This window comes from Hirsutella rhossiliensis (genome assembly GCF_020360975.1).
Source record: "Hirsutella rhossiliensis strain HR02 chromosome Unknown scaffold00007, whole genome shotgun sequence".
Taxonomy (NCBI): Eukaryota; Fungi; Ascomycota; class Sordariomycetes; order Hypocreales; family Ophiocordycipitaceae; genus Hirsutella; species Hirsutella rhossiliensis.
In genome coordinates, this window is record NW_025408673.1 from 3,213,791 (window position 1) to 3,233,764 (window position 19,974).

At 52.5% G+C, this 19,974-nt stretch overlaps 2 protein-coding genes across 2 annotated transcripts; both read right to left on the minus strand.

Annotated features, from left to right (window-relative positions):
• Positions 1-9,494: 9,494 nt before the first annotated feature.
• Positions 9,495-11,124, minus strand: HRG_07114 (Ribonuclease H-like protein; the record flags this gene model as incomplete). Its single annotated transcript, XM_044865585.1, has 6 exons — positions 9,495-9,717; positions 9,775-10,299; positions 10,367-10,418; positions 10,596-10,914; positions 10,977-11,045; positions 11,092-11,124. 6 exons carry the CDS (start codon positions 11,122-11,124, stop codon positions 9,495-9,497), a joined length of 1,221 nt encoding a protein of 406 aa, XP_044719547.1.
• A 6,674-nt stretch (positions 11,125-17,798) lies between these two features.
• HRG_07115 (endonuclease-reverse transcriptase domain-containing protein) lies at positions 17,799-18,996 on the minus strand (the record flags this gene model as incomplete). Its single annotated transcript, XM_044865586.1, has 2 exons — positions 17,799-18,291; positions 18,443-18,996. 2 exons carry the CDS (start codon positions 18,994-18,996, stop codon positions 17,799-17,801), a joined length of 1,047 nt encoding a protein of 348 aa, XP_044719548.1.
• Between the last annotated feature and the right edge of the window lie 978 nt (positions 18,997-19,974).

The following is a 19,974-nucleotide window of genomic DNA, read 5'->3' on the forward strand; positions in this document are numbered from 1 at the left end:
CAGCCTTGATTCAACCCAAGCTGCTGCATGGTGCGGCTGCCTAAGCGACCCCAGTCGGTGGTCCATGTAGCATGTCCGGTCCGGCGGTCCCTTAACTCTTCAAAAGCTCAAGAGCACTATAAAAAGGACCGAACTCGCCGGGTTGATGAGTGAATCAACTCTCTTATATAAGTCATTGTCGATTGCGCCATTATTGCTGTATCACCTCCATTCATATTTCCCAACCTCCTTCATGTCAGTTCAGTCTACTCAAGCGGTCCCATCATACATATCTCTGATCTTGTTCGAGTATGTGCAAGAACTACGTTTCCGTCAAAATTTACTCATGTGGCACTCGGGGTAGCATGGAGACCTTTAAATTCGACCCTTGCAACGAGCTGAGCAAAGCAGGCCACAGAGTCATCGAGGTTGAGATGGGCTCGAACAAGGTCAAGGCTGCATGTGGCAAGTACACTTGCGCCGTCTGTAACCCTGTGACCAACGGTGAGCCCTCCTACCCAGTGCTTCAGCACGTAAAATACATGAATTGGGAACTCTAGCAGCGTTGAATGGGACTGAAACATTCGTTTTGGCTTGCTTAATCCACCAAGTACAGTTGAGAGGATAGACTAGCGAAGTACACGAGGCATGATGGGAGTTTGCCTGTTATTGTTGTCACCTGCTTTAGAAATCTACCTGGCAAGTACATATAACTCATAAAGAACCTAGAAAGGTCTACTTACCTTAATTGATGGTTATGCCACCTGTGACTAAATGCCTTTGCCTTTTCCAGCGTCTTGTCAATCGCCCTTTCCATAAGTGCTTTACCATTACCCTGTTAAAGCTCATCGGCTGAACACCATATTCCTCCGTTCATGAAGATCTCACTCGCAAATTTACTCCTTTGTTCGACAAAACTCATGACTGTTCTCTGCCAAAGTTCGCGTGCTTGAGTCTCCATTTCCAGTAAGTTAGCGATAAAATGATCTGTCTACAGGTTCGGACAAACAACTGAAAGGGATTCCGCTTCGACTACAGCCCAAATGGGATAACCGCCAATAGCCCCTGGCAATGTGCGCGTCGCAATAAGAATCGCGTTCTTCAACTGATCGCATTAGTCGTGTTCCTGCGGCGCAAATCCAAAATGCAGGGTAGAATAAATCTTGAGGGAAAAATCACGTGCGAGGACGGTAGGGAGTAAGAATCAGAGCTGGTAGACCGGGATAGCAAGTAGGTAAGGTCGGCAAGTGCGGCATTGAGGGTAAAGGGGGGAGGGAGAGTAAGGAAGAGGGTCCTGACAAAAATCTCTCTTGATTTCGTACAGGATATGCGCACATGCCTGTCACGCGCTTAAAGTGCTTGACCACGGTAGATGGCTGGTTAATTCCAACTACTGGCTGGAGTGACTTTTCCAGAGAAAAGCACGGGACTGGGAGGCATCTCGTGATTATAAAGTAGGGTCGCATAGCCTCTGAAGGAGCTCGTCAGAGATCAATCAATTGCATTACTGGCCCCTTCTTCACTCTCTGTTTCGTTGTGTATGCGCCTTACAATGCCTTTGGATGCGCGTACGGAGTAATCCCGCCCCGAGCCCTCTCCCACATAAATCTTCACCCCTAGACGTTCTCTCCAGGCCAACCGTGCTGAAATGAAGTTTCTCTGATTGGCTCGGGAACCGTCGAGAGAGACGGGAGGGGAATATGATATTATGATAAGTCGAATAAGATAGGATTCATTACTTTGGACATTAATGACGGGACGGGAGGAGACGGAGGACTTGTCCAAAGTACCTAGGTGAAAAGCTAAACGGGCTTACTCTATGTAGGTCTTCCCGGTTGTAAAGCGACTGGACAACGTGCTGTGGCTCTCTTCACCTGCGCGTTCCTTGCTATATACCAACATTCGCTGTTACGACTTAAACGTCTATATAAAGCACGTCTCGCTCAGGGCCAATCCGGTCCCCATATGCCTTCTCATTACTCTACGTCCGCATTTCGCTCTCAAGGGTGCCGCATTTCGACATGCAGGACGAGGTTGCCATCAATGATGCCCCCCTTTCAGTGTGGGTGGGTCTGCAGATCTCTGCGGCAGGCGTAGGTCTTGCCTGATTGGTCTTGTACCGAGCTTGCACTACACACGCTGCAGGTGACATGGCCAACGACATAGTATAGTAGTGAGACTATAAGTCCTGCGACAGAGTTCAGGTGAAGCATTATTGCCTGTTCTTCGCATTGTAGGCACATAGAGTGTGCAGGCATCTGCGGAGCCGGATTTCTGGTATATATGGCACCGAATGGCGATAAAGTCTTCACCATTTCAACTCTTCTGCGACTAAAAAAGCGCTCTCAAGCTACCTGCAATAAGACGATGGCATCGCATCTTGTCACTCCATGCTCGATGAGGTGCGGTCACCTCAATGATGTTGATCAGAAGAGGTGCAGCAATGACGAGCCGTGCCAACTTGGCGTCCAACCGTTTCAGATCATCACCGAAACTTGCGAGAGGTGTATGCAGGACAAAACATTCCGCAGCAAGTTCCACGACCTTAGAGATAAAGCATCTCTATTCCGTTACTGGGAGTGTCGAAAGCTCAGTGAGAATAGAAATTTTTGGGGGCCTTTCAGGTTGGGTATGGGAGTGAACATCCCGGTTTTTGAGAGCATCACCGCCAAAATGGAAACAAGCATGCGCGAAACATGGCAAACAGAGACCAGAAGAATCGTCAAACTAGCTAGTTGCGGTGCGAGCGCGGTTTTTATGGAGGGTCAAGGATCGTGTTCTGTTAATGAGTTAGACAGCGATAAGGGTAGAGCACTTTTAGAAAGGGCGATGGAGATGATTCTTGAGGGGACGAATAAGCCGAAGGAATCGCCAAGTAACTAGTTATCTTTTCCGTCTCAGAGATCTACCCTCTGTTCCTTCTCTTCCCGCCTGACAATCCTGCCTTTTCTTGATGCTCCCGACCAACGGCCCCGACGAGACCGAGATCAGGAACGACCAGGGGAGAGCCAGGTTCTTGGCTCTGCGAGCCAGTACGAAGCCCATCTTGCGGAATTGTCACAGCTGAAAGTCATGCTTCCTGCAGCCGCGCCATTGTCTCACAAATCCCAATGTGGAATGGAGCAACGACACCTTTTGCTCGTGCTTTGACCTTCCTTATCTGATCCATCACCACCAGAGAGCCCATGGTATCGGGACGGCCATGTTCATTTTGACTGCAGACCCGGGAAAATTGCCCTTTGCGCATGCCCATAGCGTTCCGACCCCCTTGTCAAGGCGAGCTTAGACACATGCAAGCCATAGTGCATGAACCAGGTTGTATGCACTGCTGGTGATGCCGATCTACTGGATGGCCTCATAACGGGGGGCCAACCGCATCAATCTGCTGAAGACGTGCCGTTCCGCCCACCCTACTCTGAACAGGCCGCTTCAATGTGGAGGAACCTCACCCGCCTCATATACGTAAATCATCATATCAACTATATCCCAGTCTCGAGGCAAAGACAGTGTAACCTTACTACGGACAAAGCACCCATTTCCACCTCACTCTCGGTATGTATGCTCGTTCGCAAAACGGCTAGACAACTTCGTAAGGCTCTCTTCATCTAAGTGTTACTTTCCAAGTACCAAAATTCGCTTTTATGACTTAACCTTATATAAAGCACGTCTCGTTCCGAGGAAGCTCGGTGCTCTCATTCTCAACTCTAAGTCCGAGTTCCGCTCTCTCCATCATTCAAGGTCGCCGAATTTCGACATGCACGACGAGATTACCATCAGGGAGGTCACCGAGGCCGGTGTCGTGTTTGCCGTGACCACGGTCTTTATGGGGCCTTACCTGTACTGGATGATCAGGGTCAAGCCACGAGAAGCTTCGCGTAGGCGAAGTTGGGCATTGATTCCCACAGCATGTCTCTTCTTGGGTAGCGGTTTACTATTCGCCGCTTTGTTCGGCAGTGCGAGAAATGCACTCCTACCAAGCGTCCTTGCCTACCCTTCTTCACAGCCTGGAAAGGGGTCACCATGTTATGCGTCGACATCATTGAGGTACTCCCTATTCAGGTCCGTCTAATTACCTCCCCGATATACTCATGATTTACAGCTTATTCAAGTCGTCGATCCCTTGATTTACGCCTATTTTTCTCGCGCCGTCGAGTCTGGTTTCTCCATTAAGGCGAGAATCATCATTTGTGGACTAGTATTGGCCTTTCACCTACCGTTTATTGGGGCGGCCGTCTGGCAATTTAGACGATCTGGTGTCGAATACTGGTGCGCTGCTCCAATGGTGTCTCACTTGACTATCGTTATTATGGTTATGGCGATATGGAGGAAGACACAGTGTTTCCGTCGTTTTGGCCGGCACTCTAACCAGCATCAGCCAGAGCAGCCGACGTCAAACCAGGGCATGCCGTGGCTTGGAGCAGTAAGCGGATTGATGTTCCTAGCATCATCTGTGCTCCTAGTGTGTTCTGTGACTGGTCGGGTGAGACACCAGTTTGGAGGTCAGTGTGGACTTTGTCTGGCGATTTTATTTATGCCAGCAGTACCTCTAGACAGTATGATAAGAGAGCGCCAGAGAAAACGGGTAGAAAGAGAGATGGAGATACAACTATCTGTAGTGATAAAATCCGGCACTGAACGGTCGACAGAGCACCTGGTATAATTCTGAGGGCACTCAATTAAGCGACGGTGATTTATATCACTGTCAGCCCTCTGCCCACGGCTGCTTCCTTCAATTTAAGCGTCCCAAGTTTGGGCCACACGCTCATGCCGCATTGGTCGATGCAAAGGCTTCAAGTAATCCTTCCATAGTTGGAAGCGGGATGCGAAAGTGCCTTCCAAAGCATTAAAGGAAGCCATGCCTTCCGCGTAAATCATCTCGTATGTATGATCTTCAGTTCAGCTAATGAAACATGCTCCTCAAACAAACATCTATGAGTTCGCGCATCCTTCTACTCGTCGTTTGAAAGCCATGTGCAAAACAAGCACCATCTCGAAGAAGGGCTCGCTCAAGACAACCAGCTCGCCTGGCTCCGAACTCCACGTTATTGAAGGTGTTCAGGCGTTCAGACGTGCCCTGCCCACATGCACGAACGAAGCATTAATTCTATCTGAAAATGGGGACGACGAGTTTACTCGACGACTACATTTCTGATAATAGTGGCGAGCGGATCATGGATTCGCAGCTGTTCCAGCGTTCTGTACCCCGTCCTGGGACAAGGCAGCGACAATCTCTCATTACACTTATGCTGGAGAGTGAAAGAGAGCAACAGGCAACCTCAGACAAGCGCAGCAGCGAGGGGCCTCGATCCAACGTTCAAGACACTCTAGCTACATGCGACCGTGGGAAAGCCACGGCACCTCTATCGTCACGAACGACTCGTCGTAGCATGCTTACGACCGAGTTAACTGACTCTCTCCGATTTGGACTCGTGCGGGAAAGGCAGCAAGGGACATTCGTAACCGACACTGTGTTCAATCATCAGCACGTATTGCAAGATACGCTGAACTTGAGGCAATTTCCAAAGAAGTCTTACATGAAGGCAAGCGAAGACATTAATGCTGGCTCGTGGAACAGATATTTACTGGAGGAGGCATCCAGGGACCAATACCATTTCAGGGGTTGGTGAAGACTCATGATTAGAACTCAATACGTTCATCTAGTCTGCAAGACTTGCAAGGCCCTCGCTTGCTCCTTCGAGACCTATAAGCTCGTTGCCGTCTGTGCCCCTGCCCAGGGTTTGCCATCTTCGCTCAGGCGTTTGAAACTCCGCATTCATCCTCCCGGAGACTCCGTCATGGACCTTCTCCTCAACCAGGACATCTCCGGCTTCTGCATCTACGCGCCGATCACATCGGCTAATTCTCCAAATCCATCAGCAGCCACATTCTGAATAGGCGCCGGGGCGAAGAGTGACTAGGCGGACCGCCTCTTTGCATCATGCAGACTGGCCCGCAGCTCTCCTGCAGTGGAGTCAGGGGTTTAGCGTGACGCAGGATTCTGCCTGTTAATTTCTCTTCACTCGTCTTGGCCCTAAGTGGCAATATGTATGCATACGCATGGAAGGTCGGGAGGTGGCGAAGCTTGCAGCATACGAAGCCTCATGACAAGGGGACGGCTGCCCACGTCGGTATCCACTTCGGAAGAAGAAGGTAGCCTCTGTGAGACCTGCATCCGCGGTTACCGAGGTACGGATGTTTTGCAATACTAATTGGATATAACAGTTATGAAATATTGGCAAACAGGCAGGGGCTCTGAAGCGAGCGGCTCCCAAGACTCGGTCCGGCTGACCAACTGACTCATCACGTTTACTCAGGGGCGAGTGTCCCATTTCCCACCAACACGGGGCAAATGTGACCCGTAAAATGCAAATCCGACTGTCCTTTGTCCAAGCCCCTGGGAAGACTGCAAGGGCTACGCCATGACCAGCACGCGGCCAGGCAAAGAAGGCGTGAAGCTGCTGTAGCTATCTTACCTGTTCTTTCCCCAAATACTTCCCTTGCCAGTGATCTAACAAGGTTTTTCCATTTCCTCGTTTTCCCTTTTGCCAACCCCCATTCTTTCCCGACCCTCAGCATTGGACCGATACTCTACTTACGAGACTATTCACCTGATTTTAATTTTAATTTTGCTTTCCTCCTTCACTGGCTAAGAAGAGTCTATATGCAAGCCTGCAAGCTAAATGTCAGCCCCCGCAGTAAGTGACATAAACCCAGGTGATACCATCGACAGGAATAGCCTTTTCTAACACAAGACTCCGTCTCTCTTTCTCTGCTCTAGCAGAAGAACAGCTTAGTCCGAATTCGAGATAACCAAAGGAGATCGCGCGCCCGACGGAGAGAGTATGTCCAGAAGCTCGAACAGCGACTCAGAGTATACGAGCTCCAGGGCATCGAGGCTTCGACCGAGATCCAGATGGCCGCGAGGAGAGTAGCTGAGGAGAACAAGCAGCTACGGGAGCTTCTCAACAGGTATGGCTTTAGTGACGGCCATGTTGCCCATTTCTTTGCAGTCGGGCACTTTCGTGCCACTTGATGCCGACCAAGGCCATCCTTTTCGCGCCGGCGACCCTGGGGCCGCCGTCCAGTCATTGGAACAGCTCTTGGTGCCGCGTCGACTAGCCGGTCTAGATCAAGACTTCTCCCTCTCTTTGCCGAGACAGTCATGTCGGGAGCCCTCCACTACCAGCGGGTCGACGACAAGGTCGTCCATCTGGGAGTCGTCGCAGCTCACGACGTCCTCCTACGGCCATCAACATCACATGGGCATGGCTACCGCAGTCATGGGCTTGGGGGTTCAATCCAAATACCCACTGATAACCCCGTTCAGTCGTGCGAGCACCACGCGACAAGGCAGTGTTCATTGTGAGCATCCGTCTCCGTCGATGCTGGACAGTCCCGGCCAACCCATGGCCACAACACAGGCTATGTTTATGGGCGACCGTCCGGCAATGCACTTGCAACGCTCTCTACCGACATATACATATTCAGACTCGACGATACCACATTACGGTCCTCCAGGAAGCACCGCCGGCGGTTGATTCCCATGCCTCGTCCAGCGGTGACAGCAGAAATGTACATGTTGATGCTGGGAATTGCCTGTAAATACAAACATTCCCTTCAAAGCTGTCACCTGTTCTATGACTGTATTTCATCGAAGCCCAGAGATCAAGGTGGTAGTCATTGGCTCCACAAGCCTGTAGTTGATCAGTAACTGCAAATCCGCTATCTTAGCGAACGTCAGCCAAGTGCGCGTAAGCGAACATGATATGGCGAGGCATTCAAGCGTACAGAGCCCAGATTTGTCTTGCAACCCGCAGTCTCAGTGGTTACGCGAACGTAAGACTCCGACCATTGCCTGTTGGTTCCGCTGCTGCCTTGAGAGGTCCAGCTGCCTGGTGCAGAGGGAAGAGCTACTTTAGGAGCCGTAGTCTTTCATGCATTATCCTGTGCAAAGCTTACAAGGTTTCGCAGCCAGCAATCAATCCAGGTCGAGTAGCATCCGGCATGGGGCGCGCGCATGGTATGCCTGCCTGTTTCCATCAAACATGATTTGGCATACCCACCTCGACCTGATTCCTCCTCAAGGTGCATTTTGGCTCTAGTATACTGTTAATACACTAGTTGCCTCGGGCTTCAGCCTTGTGGTGGAAGTTCGAGCACTATAAAGTCCAAAACTTTCCTCGGCCCTGGCTGCGTATTTCCATGGCACCCACGCAAAGCCCTCCACCGAGCTTGAGTATCCGAACTACGACATATTAGCCGTCTTCTGCACTGATTTTCACCGATGGTGGATGAAGCTAGCCCTCGTACTGAGGATGAGCGAGTCTTTGACTTGGCAACATACGCGGAAGCACTCCTCGCCACCGCCCCTGAATATAACTGCAACTTGCCGGGCCAGTGTGAAGGCAGTGAACTGAACAGAGTTCCTGACTTGCACGGGAAGCAGCGAGAAGCCTTCGCATCCGGCGCGGCACAAGTCCAGCAGAGGTCGGCATTCACATATGCAGTAGCGCCACCCAGAGTTGGAAATCGATCTTATAGATCGATTTTCGAGCCTGATCGATCGAATTTTATCGATCGTCACCTTCAATCGATCGATATCGATCGATCGCTGTTTGATTCGAATCGATCGACGATCGAATCGATCAATACTAAAAATCATCCCTATCTAGGTGATCTTGCCCATCAGTTGAAGAACTTGCCTCCAATTGTCCCCTTCAAGCAGACCAAGAGGAAGTGTCGGCTGATAGATGCCAGCTTTACTCCAGGAACGAAGACACTGCGCCATCGCCACAATATGGCGTCGTAGGCGAGATCTCAGTGGTGTTATCATCCTCCCACAGCTGCTAAAATCTCTTTCCGTTCCTGCTGAAGACGACGCGATGGTAAGGTAGTCAACAGCCATATAAGACAGCCGAGGAAACCGCGCAACACCAACGTCCTTCCACCAAGCGATTGGGTCCGTTTTGTATGCGATATTTTCCACCGGCGGCTCTGATAGGTACTGATCAAGCTCGTCCTGTTCTTGCAAGGCGGTTGACTGCTTTGGTCCTTTAATTTGCCGCCCTCGAGGCTCAGGGCAAGCCAATGATCGACTAAACGCCAATCGACGCTCAATATAGTCCAAGCCACTATTAGTCGTATCCGCTGAAACACCATCGCAGGATTGCCGATGAGCCATGTTCTTGTACCTCTCTTTCCAGACTGTCGCTAAGCTTCTCGCATATGTTCTTTCCCACTCCGACGTCTGACGAGACGGGAGTTGGCTCCAAAGCCGTTCCAGAGCGCGCCACTTCTTGCAGGGTGGAACACCACTGCCGCTACATATGCGGTTGAGGTCAGCTTGCTATAGTAGTCGTTCAGCTTCTTCCATCCGAGCTTGATGTAAATCTTCAAAACCCTGCGAGTTCTTGCGTCCATGTCATTGAACAGGTGAACCTCTTTCATGGTCTGATCTTCGTTCTCTTCGATTATAACTCCCTGAACTGCTAGTTCGAGGTGGTCAAGGAGCATCTCTACCACCGGAAGTACTCATCGAACCCTCCTGACGTGGAGCGTTTACCAGCAATACCCTCGCCCTGGAGTTGCTTCGAGGCGATCTTGAATGGCTGAAGGATCTTCTGAACCGCAACAACGACCTTCCATTCTTCAAGGGAAAGTTGTTCTTTCAGTATCGCTGGTTTGTCCTGTTCTTTGCCGCCTTTGCCAAGCCATCGTTCCTCGATGATGGAAAACATCCTGTTCAAAGCCGTACGCTTCAGCAGAGCGCGTGAGGCCATCGCCTCATCGGATTGCCAGCGAGTGCAGACGTTTTGAACCCACGTAAGAATAGGTTCAGTAGGAGCGGTTTGCCGTTGAGCTTCGTAAAAGACCTCGAGAAGTTGACTGCTCGTTCGAAGAGCAATGCCAATATTGTGAAGTTTGCCAAATGGCCCAAACTTGCGGTACTTGTCCACTTCTTCGCCATTGATGATGTCGGGCAGTACGTCCTGATCCTGACTGCCTTCTGGGACTGTTTCAACCTCGAATCCTTCTTCCATGCTCGGCACACAGAAGTCGTCGTCGGTCGCCAGCTCATTGATAGCGTCGGACAACTGGCGCTGCTCTTCCTCTTCAGCCACAAAGTCCTTATCGCCCCAATGAGCAAGCAACTCGTTGAAATTATCCCTTTGCTGCCGTACATCATAGCCCTGACGGCCAGGTTCAGAAAATGAGGGCGCAGCGGATGCGACGCTCTTCCTGTCGAAATCGAACTCAGCGGCAAGCGCTTCCACAGCCGTATCATTATTCGTAGCGTTGTCAAGCGTGTAGTACCCGATTCTGACGCCGGATAACAGTCAAGATTGTCAGCTAACGGACCCAAGAAGTGTTGACTGTGGTTCTATACCTGTCTTCAAGACCAAACGCGCATATTGTATCTGCAACTTCATCTGCAAGCGCTGCTCCAGTATGGCGTTTCGCGAGAGCCGGCAAAGCCAAGAAGATTCCCATTGGTTCCAATCTTGGTCGATAAAGTGGGCGTTGATACCGAGGAATGATGTGTTTTGTCGGGAAGTCCAGCCATCAAAGGTAATGAATCATACTTCTCGCTCTTTGAAGCAGCTCGCAAAGCGGACCAAGAGCGCGATTATACTCATCTAGTAGCAGATTCACAAGCGTTTTGCCAGTTGGTATCTGGCCTTCCTGGAGAGCCGGGTTGTTGTAGAGAAGGAGTCGTCTGAAGCGCTCAGAGTTTACGACATTAAAGGGGAGGTTATGATATGTAAGCCAGTCGAGCAGGAGCAGTTGATTCATCTTCGGATCGAATAACGTATGCAGATTGCTGAGAAGAGTCTGATCTCGAGGGTTCGTCGGATCGGCGCGAAGCATATCAAGCAGGTTCCGTTCTGCACCTCCACTCCCGGTAACTGAGCCTGCACGTTGTCTAGAAGGTGGCTGACAAGTTAGCGGGCATGATCGAACGACGTGGAGATGGGGTACGGAGAGGTGGCACAAACCACGACTTTGTGCTCCTTCCTCAGATGTCGGACGACGCTTCCCAGTCGAAGCGATGAAGACGTAATGTGCTGTCTTCGGCCTGTCCCGGAGGAAGCATCTCTCGCAGATCCATACGATCTTGTGGGGCCGTGACCTGTTGTCCTTCATTCTGAATCCGAATTGCCACCACCACGTCCGTTCTCGAGAAGGGTCGTGGCAAATCGTGAAGCCGGGAACCGCCCAAATTTATCAGTCGTCCAAGCTTCATAATCTGGAAACCCCATGGGTGCATATTTAGTTGATGCTGAACTGGTTGTCGGCTCGGAAGGCGGCGGCGTGGAGGAGGCGATCTCTATGTCCTCATCAAGCGCGTCCATGGTGGGAAACGTCCGTAAACAATGTGGGCGAGGTCAAATCGAAGGGTGCGAGGCTGATAAGGTCGAATCTGTATGAAGTCTACTCGGACAGGCTGAGGCCCGAAATAATTCCTGGTTGCGACGCGTACTGATTCCGTTGAACGGGGAGGACTTGCAAACGCAAGAGACGGAGAGATCAATTTACTTTTGTCGACACGCGACGCGCGGCAACAAGATAGATATGACTGGCTGCCTGGGACCCCCGGTCGTTTGCCAGGGTGTTTGGCAGACGCGTCGGGCGGCAGCATCGTCACGCATCCAACCTACGCAGCCTACCCTGGACACCTTGTATGGACATGGCGAACGACGATCAAATCGATCGATTGGAGGTTGGATCGATACGATATCGATCGAGCAGGACTTCTAATCGATCGATCGAAATCGAAATCGATTCGATTAATCGATTCGATCAAATCGATTGTACGATCGATTTCCAAGCCTGGCGCCACCTAACATGGAGCAACCACATTCCGACCGCGATCGATATTATGTATGTCTGGTGGCGGGCTGCTCACTGGCATACGTTGATGAAAACGACCTGAAATCCCATTCAAAGGTTTGCATTGCATCGCATGGGACACACCGGGGCTTCCAAAGCCTGGCTGATGTCGAGGAGCCAAGTCCGTTCCCTAGTATGGTGTGCGAGCCGAGCCCACCATATGAGAGCAGGGCGACAGATTATCGCAAGATCGGTGAAGAGTCGGTCGTGGTTCGTCACTTTCCCAGTACACAGTCCCCCATGTCGGGAGTGGCGCAAACAGATAGCCGTGCAGTGAACGCGCCTCAGATGTCGCCCACCATGGGTATGACCGTCAGAACCGTCACCTCGCAGTCAATACCTGTGGTCCACGCTCCCCGCGCCGACAGCCATGGCGATACGACTCCCCAGGGTGCGACTGTCCGGTCCATAGGCATGGGCGCCGTGCTAGGGAAGCCCACAACCGTGTACATCGACAACAACAGTGACGACCAGCTCTCTGTGCAACAGGTGGCAGGGCAGGATGAACGACCACAACCGGGCTGCTTGTTCTTCTCACAGACATCCAACATCATCCGAAGAACCGACCGGGCTTGCCAAGCATGCAGGGCAAGAAAATCCAGATGTAGCAGGACCCAACCATGTGAGCGGTGCGTTGCAGGGGGGAAGACTTGCCAGTATTCGAGAGCATCCCAAAGAAGGGTTCCGCGGCATCGGCATCATGTGGTGCATACAGATCACACGTAAGCAGAAACTGTCATGGTTCGGATTCCTATTATGTTAATATCCTCTAGTCGCGATGAAAAGCATACGGGGCGCATTAAGGGGTTAAGGTCATAAAGCGCAGCCGCAAAGCTATCTGGCCCCAAGCCTGCCCACGGGATTTATCTTCGAAGCAACTCATTACTAGCCACTTACCGCAAGGCAGTGGCATCGGCTGCATGTGTTATTGTGAGGATAAAGCTGCGGACAGAAATGAAGTCGAAGACACGCGGATGCGACGTGACGATGGGACGATCTTCCATTTCAGCCGGGGTTGCAGAATCGTTAGCCGCGAGATCGTGGAACAAGCAAGGGGCCTCTTCGGAGTTGGCCGAGTGGAATAAGGTTATTTGTGTAGATAATTCACTTTGAGTACAGTACTGTATCTGCCAGCCGGCTAATTGTGTCCACATAAGTAGCCCGAGTTTTATTCCTCCGAGCCAGGATGGGATTTTGGTAGTTATATTCCGCTCTATAAGTCTATATGAGTCACATACTGTACGGCAGTGGCGGCGACAACGGCTGCAAGTCGTTAACCTCATCTCCCTGGAATTACTCGCGGCATCGCTAAGTGAGCCATTTGCAGATGAAATCATCTTCATCAGTCCTTTTTGAGCACGGATAAAAGCAAGTGATTGGCAAAAGAGTCGAAGGTAGGCGTAGGCGGAGCTGGGTTAGCGCGTTGCGGCCAGGATACTGTCGAAGTTATTCTTAGGTACCAGTATAGCTGGAGGGAAGAAGAGGAGAAAGGGAAGGTGAGAGATGCGAGGTCTCGGAGTCGTCTGCGAGACAACGAGCAGGAGCCAGAAACTTGCATAGCCAAACCGCGCCCTTCACAGGACGCCCCCCAGCAACGCTACATCTAGGAACATATGCATAAACGTCTATTGCCACGTCTATAGCCACGTTTAGCTGTACTGTAGCCAGTCGCTCGTGTCAAGCAGCCATCAACACATGCACCGTCAGTTCATGCTCTGTACCGCTTTCCCGAGCTGCGGCGCGAAAAGGCTTATCAGTCATAAGTGCAACGCATGCAGAATCGTAGCTCAGCCGCATTTGCTCTGTCGCATGAACCACCCAGCCAAAAGTGAGATGCACATCCCAATAGCTGCTGCTGCTAGAATGGCTAATATTGCCTGTCACTGATTGCAACATGCTTCTACAGCAAGTTGCCGAAATGCGGACCGATAACTCGATTTATTAACTGTTCTTCCGGGGGTGCCACCACCTTCTCTCGAGATGGCTGCCACACGTGGTAAGGACTTGGAAGTCTTTCTCCTACGGCACTGAAACGGCAGCCGGAACGCGTTCCTGCTTCGCACCACATTCTTGGGATGGTTGCCACACGCAGTAGCAAACAGACATCATTCCTCTGCAAGTCGCCACACGTCAGCCGGGTGTGTTTTCAATTCTTCAAGCCCTCGTTTTGCAAAACTTGGCACCGCAGCCAGAACGCACTTCCGCTTATGAGATGGCTGCTACAGTACGGTATACGGGTGGTTTCCAAGCCGGGGTTTTGACCGACCGGCCTGTTATGGGTGCCAAAAAAACGCGCATCGTCCATGTGCTCTTCGGTCTCCGCAAAGTATGGCGCAAAGAACTCGGAAGTCCATCCCTTCCCTCAAGAACTGCACCGGTCGCTCCCGCTTCACACCACGTCCTTGAGATGGCTTCCACACTTAGCAACGACGCCTCCCCTCGTCACCTAGTGTGCCTGCAGCCCTTTCGATGGGATGATGCCTGTGACTCACCGGCTGTTAGGCCCTCCCCATGAAACACGAGCACCTTGCAAGTTTGTTGCGTACAGCACCCGCCCATCGCCCGCGGCTCTTGTCATCCAGCATGTAATCCTTCCTTGCTGTATGTAAATGTCGGGGTGCCTCGCACTGTTAGAGCAATCCGTGTGGCCAATCAGACACAGCTAAATCGAGCGGTCTCTACCACAATCCTCTGATGCGACTGGGCCACTGAACTATAGATTTACGGTGCTGCAGCAACCAAAGATGGCGCGGCGGCAGATCATCGACTCCGGGGGTAGCCAAAGGCATGGTACGTTTGAAACTTCAATGCTCAGAGCAATGCTCAGAGCCCGAATTCGGCTCTCGGTCGTAGAGGAAGCGTCCGCTTGTGCTCCAAGGGTCGAGAGGCGCGCTCTTTAGGCGGAAAGTAGCAGGGTTTGAAGTGGCAAGGTTTGCAGTGGCAAGGTTCAGCGACACAAACGTCACGACCGGCCGCCCTTCGAGCTCGCCGCACACGGCCGCCACCGGCGTGGACGGGTAACCTGTCGTGACGTCGTAGAGCCCGCAGATGATGACGGCCGTGCTCTGCTCACAGTCGATGCACGCGCAAAATACTCCTGAATGAGATAACCGATCCTGTCATAACTGATTAGTAACAGAATTAAGAGAATCATGCCTGTCGAGGCTCCTTCAGTTCTGTTTTGCTTGCTTGGCAGTTGCTCCACTATCCAGCTCGTATTTCGCCACTCTTTTCCGCCCAAGGGATGTGTCCTCCTTGACTACATGCGGGGTGCTTTGCACATCCTGAACATTTGTGCCAGACTGGTTGAGGGGGTTGCTTTTTGACATGCTAATCACATTGTCCTGGCTCCCCAACTTCCTGAGCCAAGTTTCCTCCTCGCCAGCTCTCTCATCTGGTACCATTAGACTCTTTTCGGCCATCTTTTGTAGCTCTTGAAATCCGATGGCGTCCCTGAACGAGCGATCGCCATGGATCTTCAGCACGCGAGGAAAGCGTAAAGTATAATACTGAGCATTTGCCGGCTTATCGAACCCGGCGCCGACTATTTCTACTGTAAAGGGATTCGAGAATAGCTCAGTTGGTTGCAGTCTCCGTTCTGGTCCAAGCACGACGTCGAACTCAGGCAATGAGTTGGCTGTCGGAACTCGAGTGAAGTAACCATGACCGTTCAGATACTTGATGTCTCGCTTGGAGATACCATGGCTATCCACCACATCGATAATGCGAATTCGCGGCTTTGCATGATGGCGACACACTTCGTCCTTGTTGTCCACGCAGCCGATATAGAATGACGTCCACCATACCTTGCCGAGTTCAAGTCTATACGCCTCGCCCACATCGAGGCGACCGCCAAGAAGAACAAAGTCAGCCGTATCACCTAAACCCGGAATGTAATCTTTCTTTAGTTTTATGAATGTCCGACAATTGTTGAATGACAAGTATGGGTCGCCACAGCCTTTCAGTACCAGACCCTCCCACCGCTGCGAAATGGCTCGTGCGAATGTCTTCCTCAGCTGCTCGGCTGCATCAGCTGATGAAAATTGGATTACCTGGCGTGATCCAAGATCCGCCCATCCCGGCATCCGGTGGACCAGACTTTGAAGGGTTTGACGCCGTCTATCGTGGCTCTCTTTAGCCAATACAATGTTGTCCAGTAACAGAATGTCATAGAACGTAATCATGAGGTGCTCGTTCGGGTCGATGGGCGAATCTCGCAGAACTCCTAGAAACTGCCCTGACCGTTGCACATGTTTGCGCAGTTTATGGAACGGCTCAATTCTCCTTTTGGCTTCGTTCCATACCAGGAGCTCACCCTCCACAATGCACTGCCTCTTGATCATGCAACTTGCTGAGTCCAACTCCAGGCTGTGCCGTATGGCGTGGTGAATCCCCGTCCGGTCGTTGGTTGAATCTCGTCCACTCTTGGAGAATATTTTGATGCTAGTACCCGAGTCGCTCCTACCGATGTGAACTTGGCAGTACTCCCCATCATATTTCCGCTCAACAGTCATCCGTCTTGGGCCAGCCAATTGGCAGCAATGGCCAATGCTCCTCGCTTTTGCATAAACCCCTCTCCCAATCATTACCCCGATTTTTGGCTCGAGTTCTTGGCTCGCGACGTCTCCTAATCTCTCGAGAACATCGGTCGTCGGCTGGAAAGGCATGTGCTCAATAGTCGGCCGCTGCAGGAACTGCAGAGCTGCTGGGATGGTGGACTGGTACTGAAAGACATGGGGCAATAGGAAATGAAATCCGCCCATTGCCAATCTTTCTGGAATCTCAACAGGGCTGTAGTTCCTCAGTATCATGCGAACCAGCCATTTAGCCTCGGAACTGTGCAGTTGCCTGAAGAATGTCGAAAGGAGGCAAGCTGCTCGAAGTGATGGATCGTGCTTATCTCGAACCCCTTCACGAAGGCTTGATGACGAGAAAGGCGACGAAGCCGAAACCTGGTCTAACACCTTGTCAAGCTCCTCCAAAGTGACCCCCGATCCAATGCGGGACTCGCAGTCAGTGGCCGACATCACGTGTTCGACACAGGATGCAAAGTCTGGGCCGTCGGTGGTCTTCCATCTTTGCAGCTCTTCCATCCGAGATGATCCAAGACCTTGTGCACGTTGTATAATGGGCTCAAGCTGCTTCTCCCTCAGACCGAATACTCGATCTGGTCTGTGGTGGGGAAAGAGACAAGACAAGAATGCGACAGCACCGGGTCCTCGACGTGGTATAATTCCGTCATGCTTGTTGAACCAAGCAAGAACGACGCGCGAGTCGTGCCTCTGGCGCTTGTCGGTCTCGATTGACCACTTACTGTTGCAGTTGAGTTCATTGAGGAGGTCGCAGAGGAGTTTGAATGGAAAAGACATGTTGAAAAGGGTTGTCGTTCACTTGCACAAGCGAAGTGTCAATATTCAGGCAATGAAGAACTGCACCAGGTTATGAAATGAATGGGAATTTATACAGGTAGGAACAGACTTAAGGTGGTAAAATAATGGATGATGATTCAAGCGACCCTGAAGAGAGTGGTGAGTGCCTTTATATAGCCTTGGCCCCAGGGGGTAGTACCCCTTGATGTGAGCTCCAGCAAATTATCCCGCAAGTCTTCCGCAGTGCAAGTTTGGCCGCCTTGTGGCATCTTTCAGCCGGGTTGACTTATGCAGATTCCTCCTCTTTCGGGGCTGTGGTCCGCTGTTGGCTTGGCCGAAGCCCGTGAGCCACCCCTCAGGGCAAACGTCTAATAGTCAGCTCAAGTCTTTAACCCTGCCTTGCATCAGATGGTACGTGTATCCCTGGCCAGGACACCTCCAGCTTCTGCATCTACGCGCCGATCACATCCGCCATTTCTCCAAATCCACCAGCAGCCGACTTCCAAATAGGCACCGGGACGAATCTCTAGAGTGACTGGGCGGACTGCCTCTTCCGAATCATGCAGACTGGCCCGCAACGCGGAAGCAGGCTGGGTGGTAGTCCTGGTATAGGCAGCCCTCGTATTGCTCCCTCACTGCCTCGCCGATGTGGTTCCAGGCCCGACGCAGCATCCGCACAGTGATGCCGTCGACTCCCAGGGAGGTGTTCCCGGTGGACGTGCAGGCATGCGCGCGTCGGCTAGCGTAACCTGCAGTCGAGGCTCTGTGCGAGGCCCGCACCTCCGGAACCCAGGGGTCTGGGATGTCGTCTGCGGCCACGCGCCTCTCCAGAATCTCGGCCCGAAGTGCGTCCGCCTTTTCCGTCTGAGTTTCGTAGACCGCCCCGCCTACTTGTATAGGCGGGGCCCGGAACGGACTCGGCCTCCTCGACCACCGCATGACCTTGTAGACATCCTGGTTGCTCTCGGCGCCTTCCAAGATCCTCTGCCAGAAGCGTCTCTTGGCTCGCCGGACCGCCTGGCGCAGCCCCTGTCGGGCTACCTGGACGTGCCTGCCGTGCCCTGTGGGAAACTGCGGCTGCGGCGGCACACTCGTCGTTCCACCAGGCGGTGCCTCTCGTGTTCTTTCTAGGCCGCCGGCCCGCGGCATTGGCCGCTTCTTGAAGCAGGCGAGACAGTGCCTCGGCCAGTCTCTCCAGGTACCGGGACCCAGCTGCCGGTCGGGGCAGCTCTACGACCCCAGCTCGCGCAAGTTCTTCGAATCCCTTCGTCTTTTCCTCCGAACTTAACCTTGGTCTGGCTGTTCTCGCAGGTAGGAGAGCCCCGCCAGGGAACGTGATGCTGATCGTGAAGTTGTCAGAGCCTGTGAAGAGGTGGTCTTCTATAAGCGCGTCAGCGGCGGGAATATTAGCAAAGGCCAGGTCGATGGAGTTGCCCCGGACGTGCGTGGCCTTGCCTGGCGCGTTGAGCAGCCCGAGCCCGTTATGAGCCGCCCATTCTGCAATGGCCGTCCCGTATCTTGCGCTCCGCACTCCAGGCTGCCAGAAGCAGCGGTAGGCGTTGAAGTCGCCCGCGACAAGGCACTTTTCAGGGACCTCCTGCTTGTAGAGGAGGTAGTCAAGTGGCTCGGGGTTCCCCTCGTGTCGGTAGAAGTTGATGATGAGGATGCCGTTGACCCGAAGCCAGAGTATATCGCGCGTGGGTATGGAGCAGATCTGCTCTACCCGGATATTCGCATCGTTACGGGCGTACAACATCACCCTCGGGGCTTGGTCTGGATCCCATGCTCGTTCTGGTGCAAAGGCGTGGAGGGTCTGGTGTGTCTGGATCTTACATGTCCCGCTCTCTTTTCTATCCAGACGTTCGGTTCCTGAATAAGCACGATGCCGTAATCTTCTACTTCTGCTAGTCGTAAGGCCATGCTATGATAAGGCTCTGCTTTGCCACGTTGGCCCGGAGAACTCGGATCATCCTCCTGTCGCGGGTTCTTTGTCTCGGGGACCTGTTACTCATAGGGATCCGGGCGCGTGCTCTGTCGACGTCTCTTTTTTGAGAGACTCAGGGCTGTCTGTTGCGACCACTATCTCGTCCTGAAGTGGAAGAAGCGCCGTGGGGTCGGGCGCTTGCACGCTGGAGGGAGGTGGCCGCTTCATCTGGCGGGCCTCGACGGCTCTTGCGCAGGGTAAAGGGGTCGGTCCTTGGGATGGCTGGGGAGAGGTGGTTGGCGCCAGCCGTTCGAGTTCCATGTTGGTTTGCCGATATAGCCGGGAGCCCATCTTCCTTACTGCGTGCTTTTCGATCTTAGACAGCCGCACGAGTTGGCCGTGTGAGCGCCTGGGTCTGGCAGGGCACTCCTTGTGGTCTGCCTGGAAGGGCCCGAAGCAGTTCGCGCACCTCTCCGGGCGATCACAGTCGTCACCATGATGGTCTTTTCCGCCGCAGCGTCGGCACGCCTGTTTTTGGTCGCAGATAAAGTGGGAGTGGTAGTCCCAGCAATTGTCACATTGGGTAGGTCGGGGGTTCTTGGTGATCGGTCGCGCTAATCGGCTGGTGCCGAAGAGTCGCCATATCTCCTGTATAGCCGCCTTGAACCACACAATCAGACGAAATGCCGCGGAAGAGCAAGAACAGCACCAAGCGCAACTCGAACCAATTCGAGTTGCTCGATGACGAGGATGACGGTACGAACGACAATGTGGCCTGTAGCATCATTATGGCCAATCCGACAAGCGCGG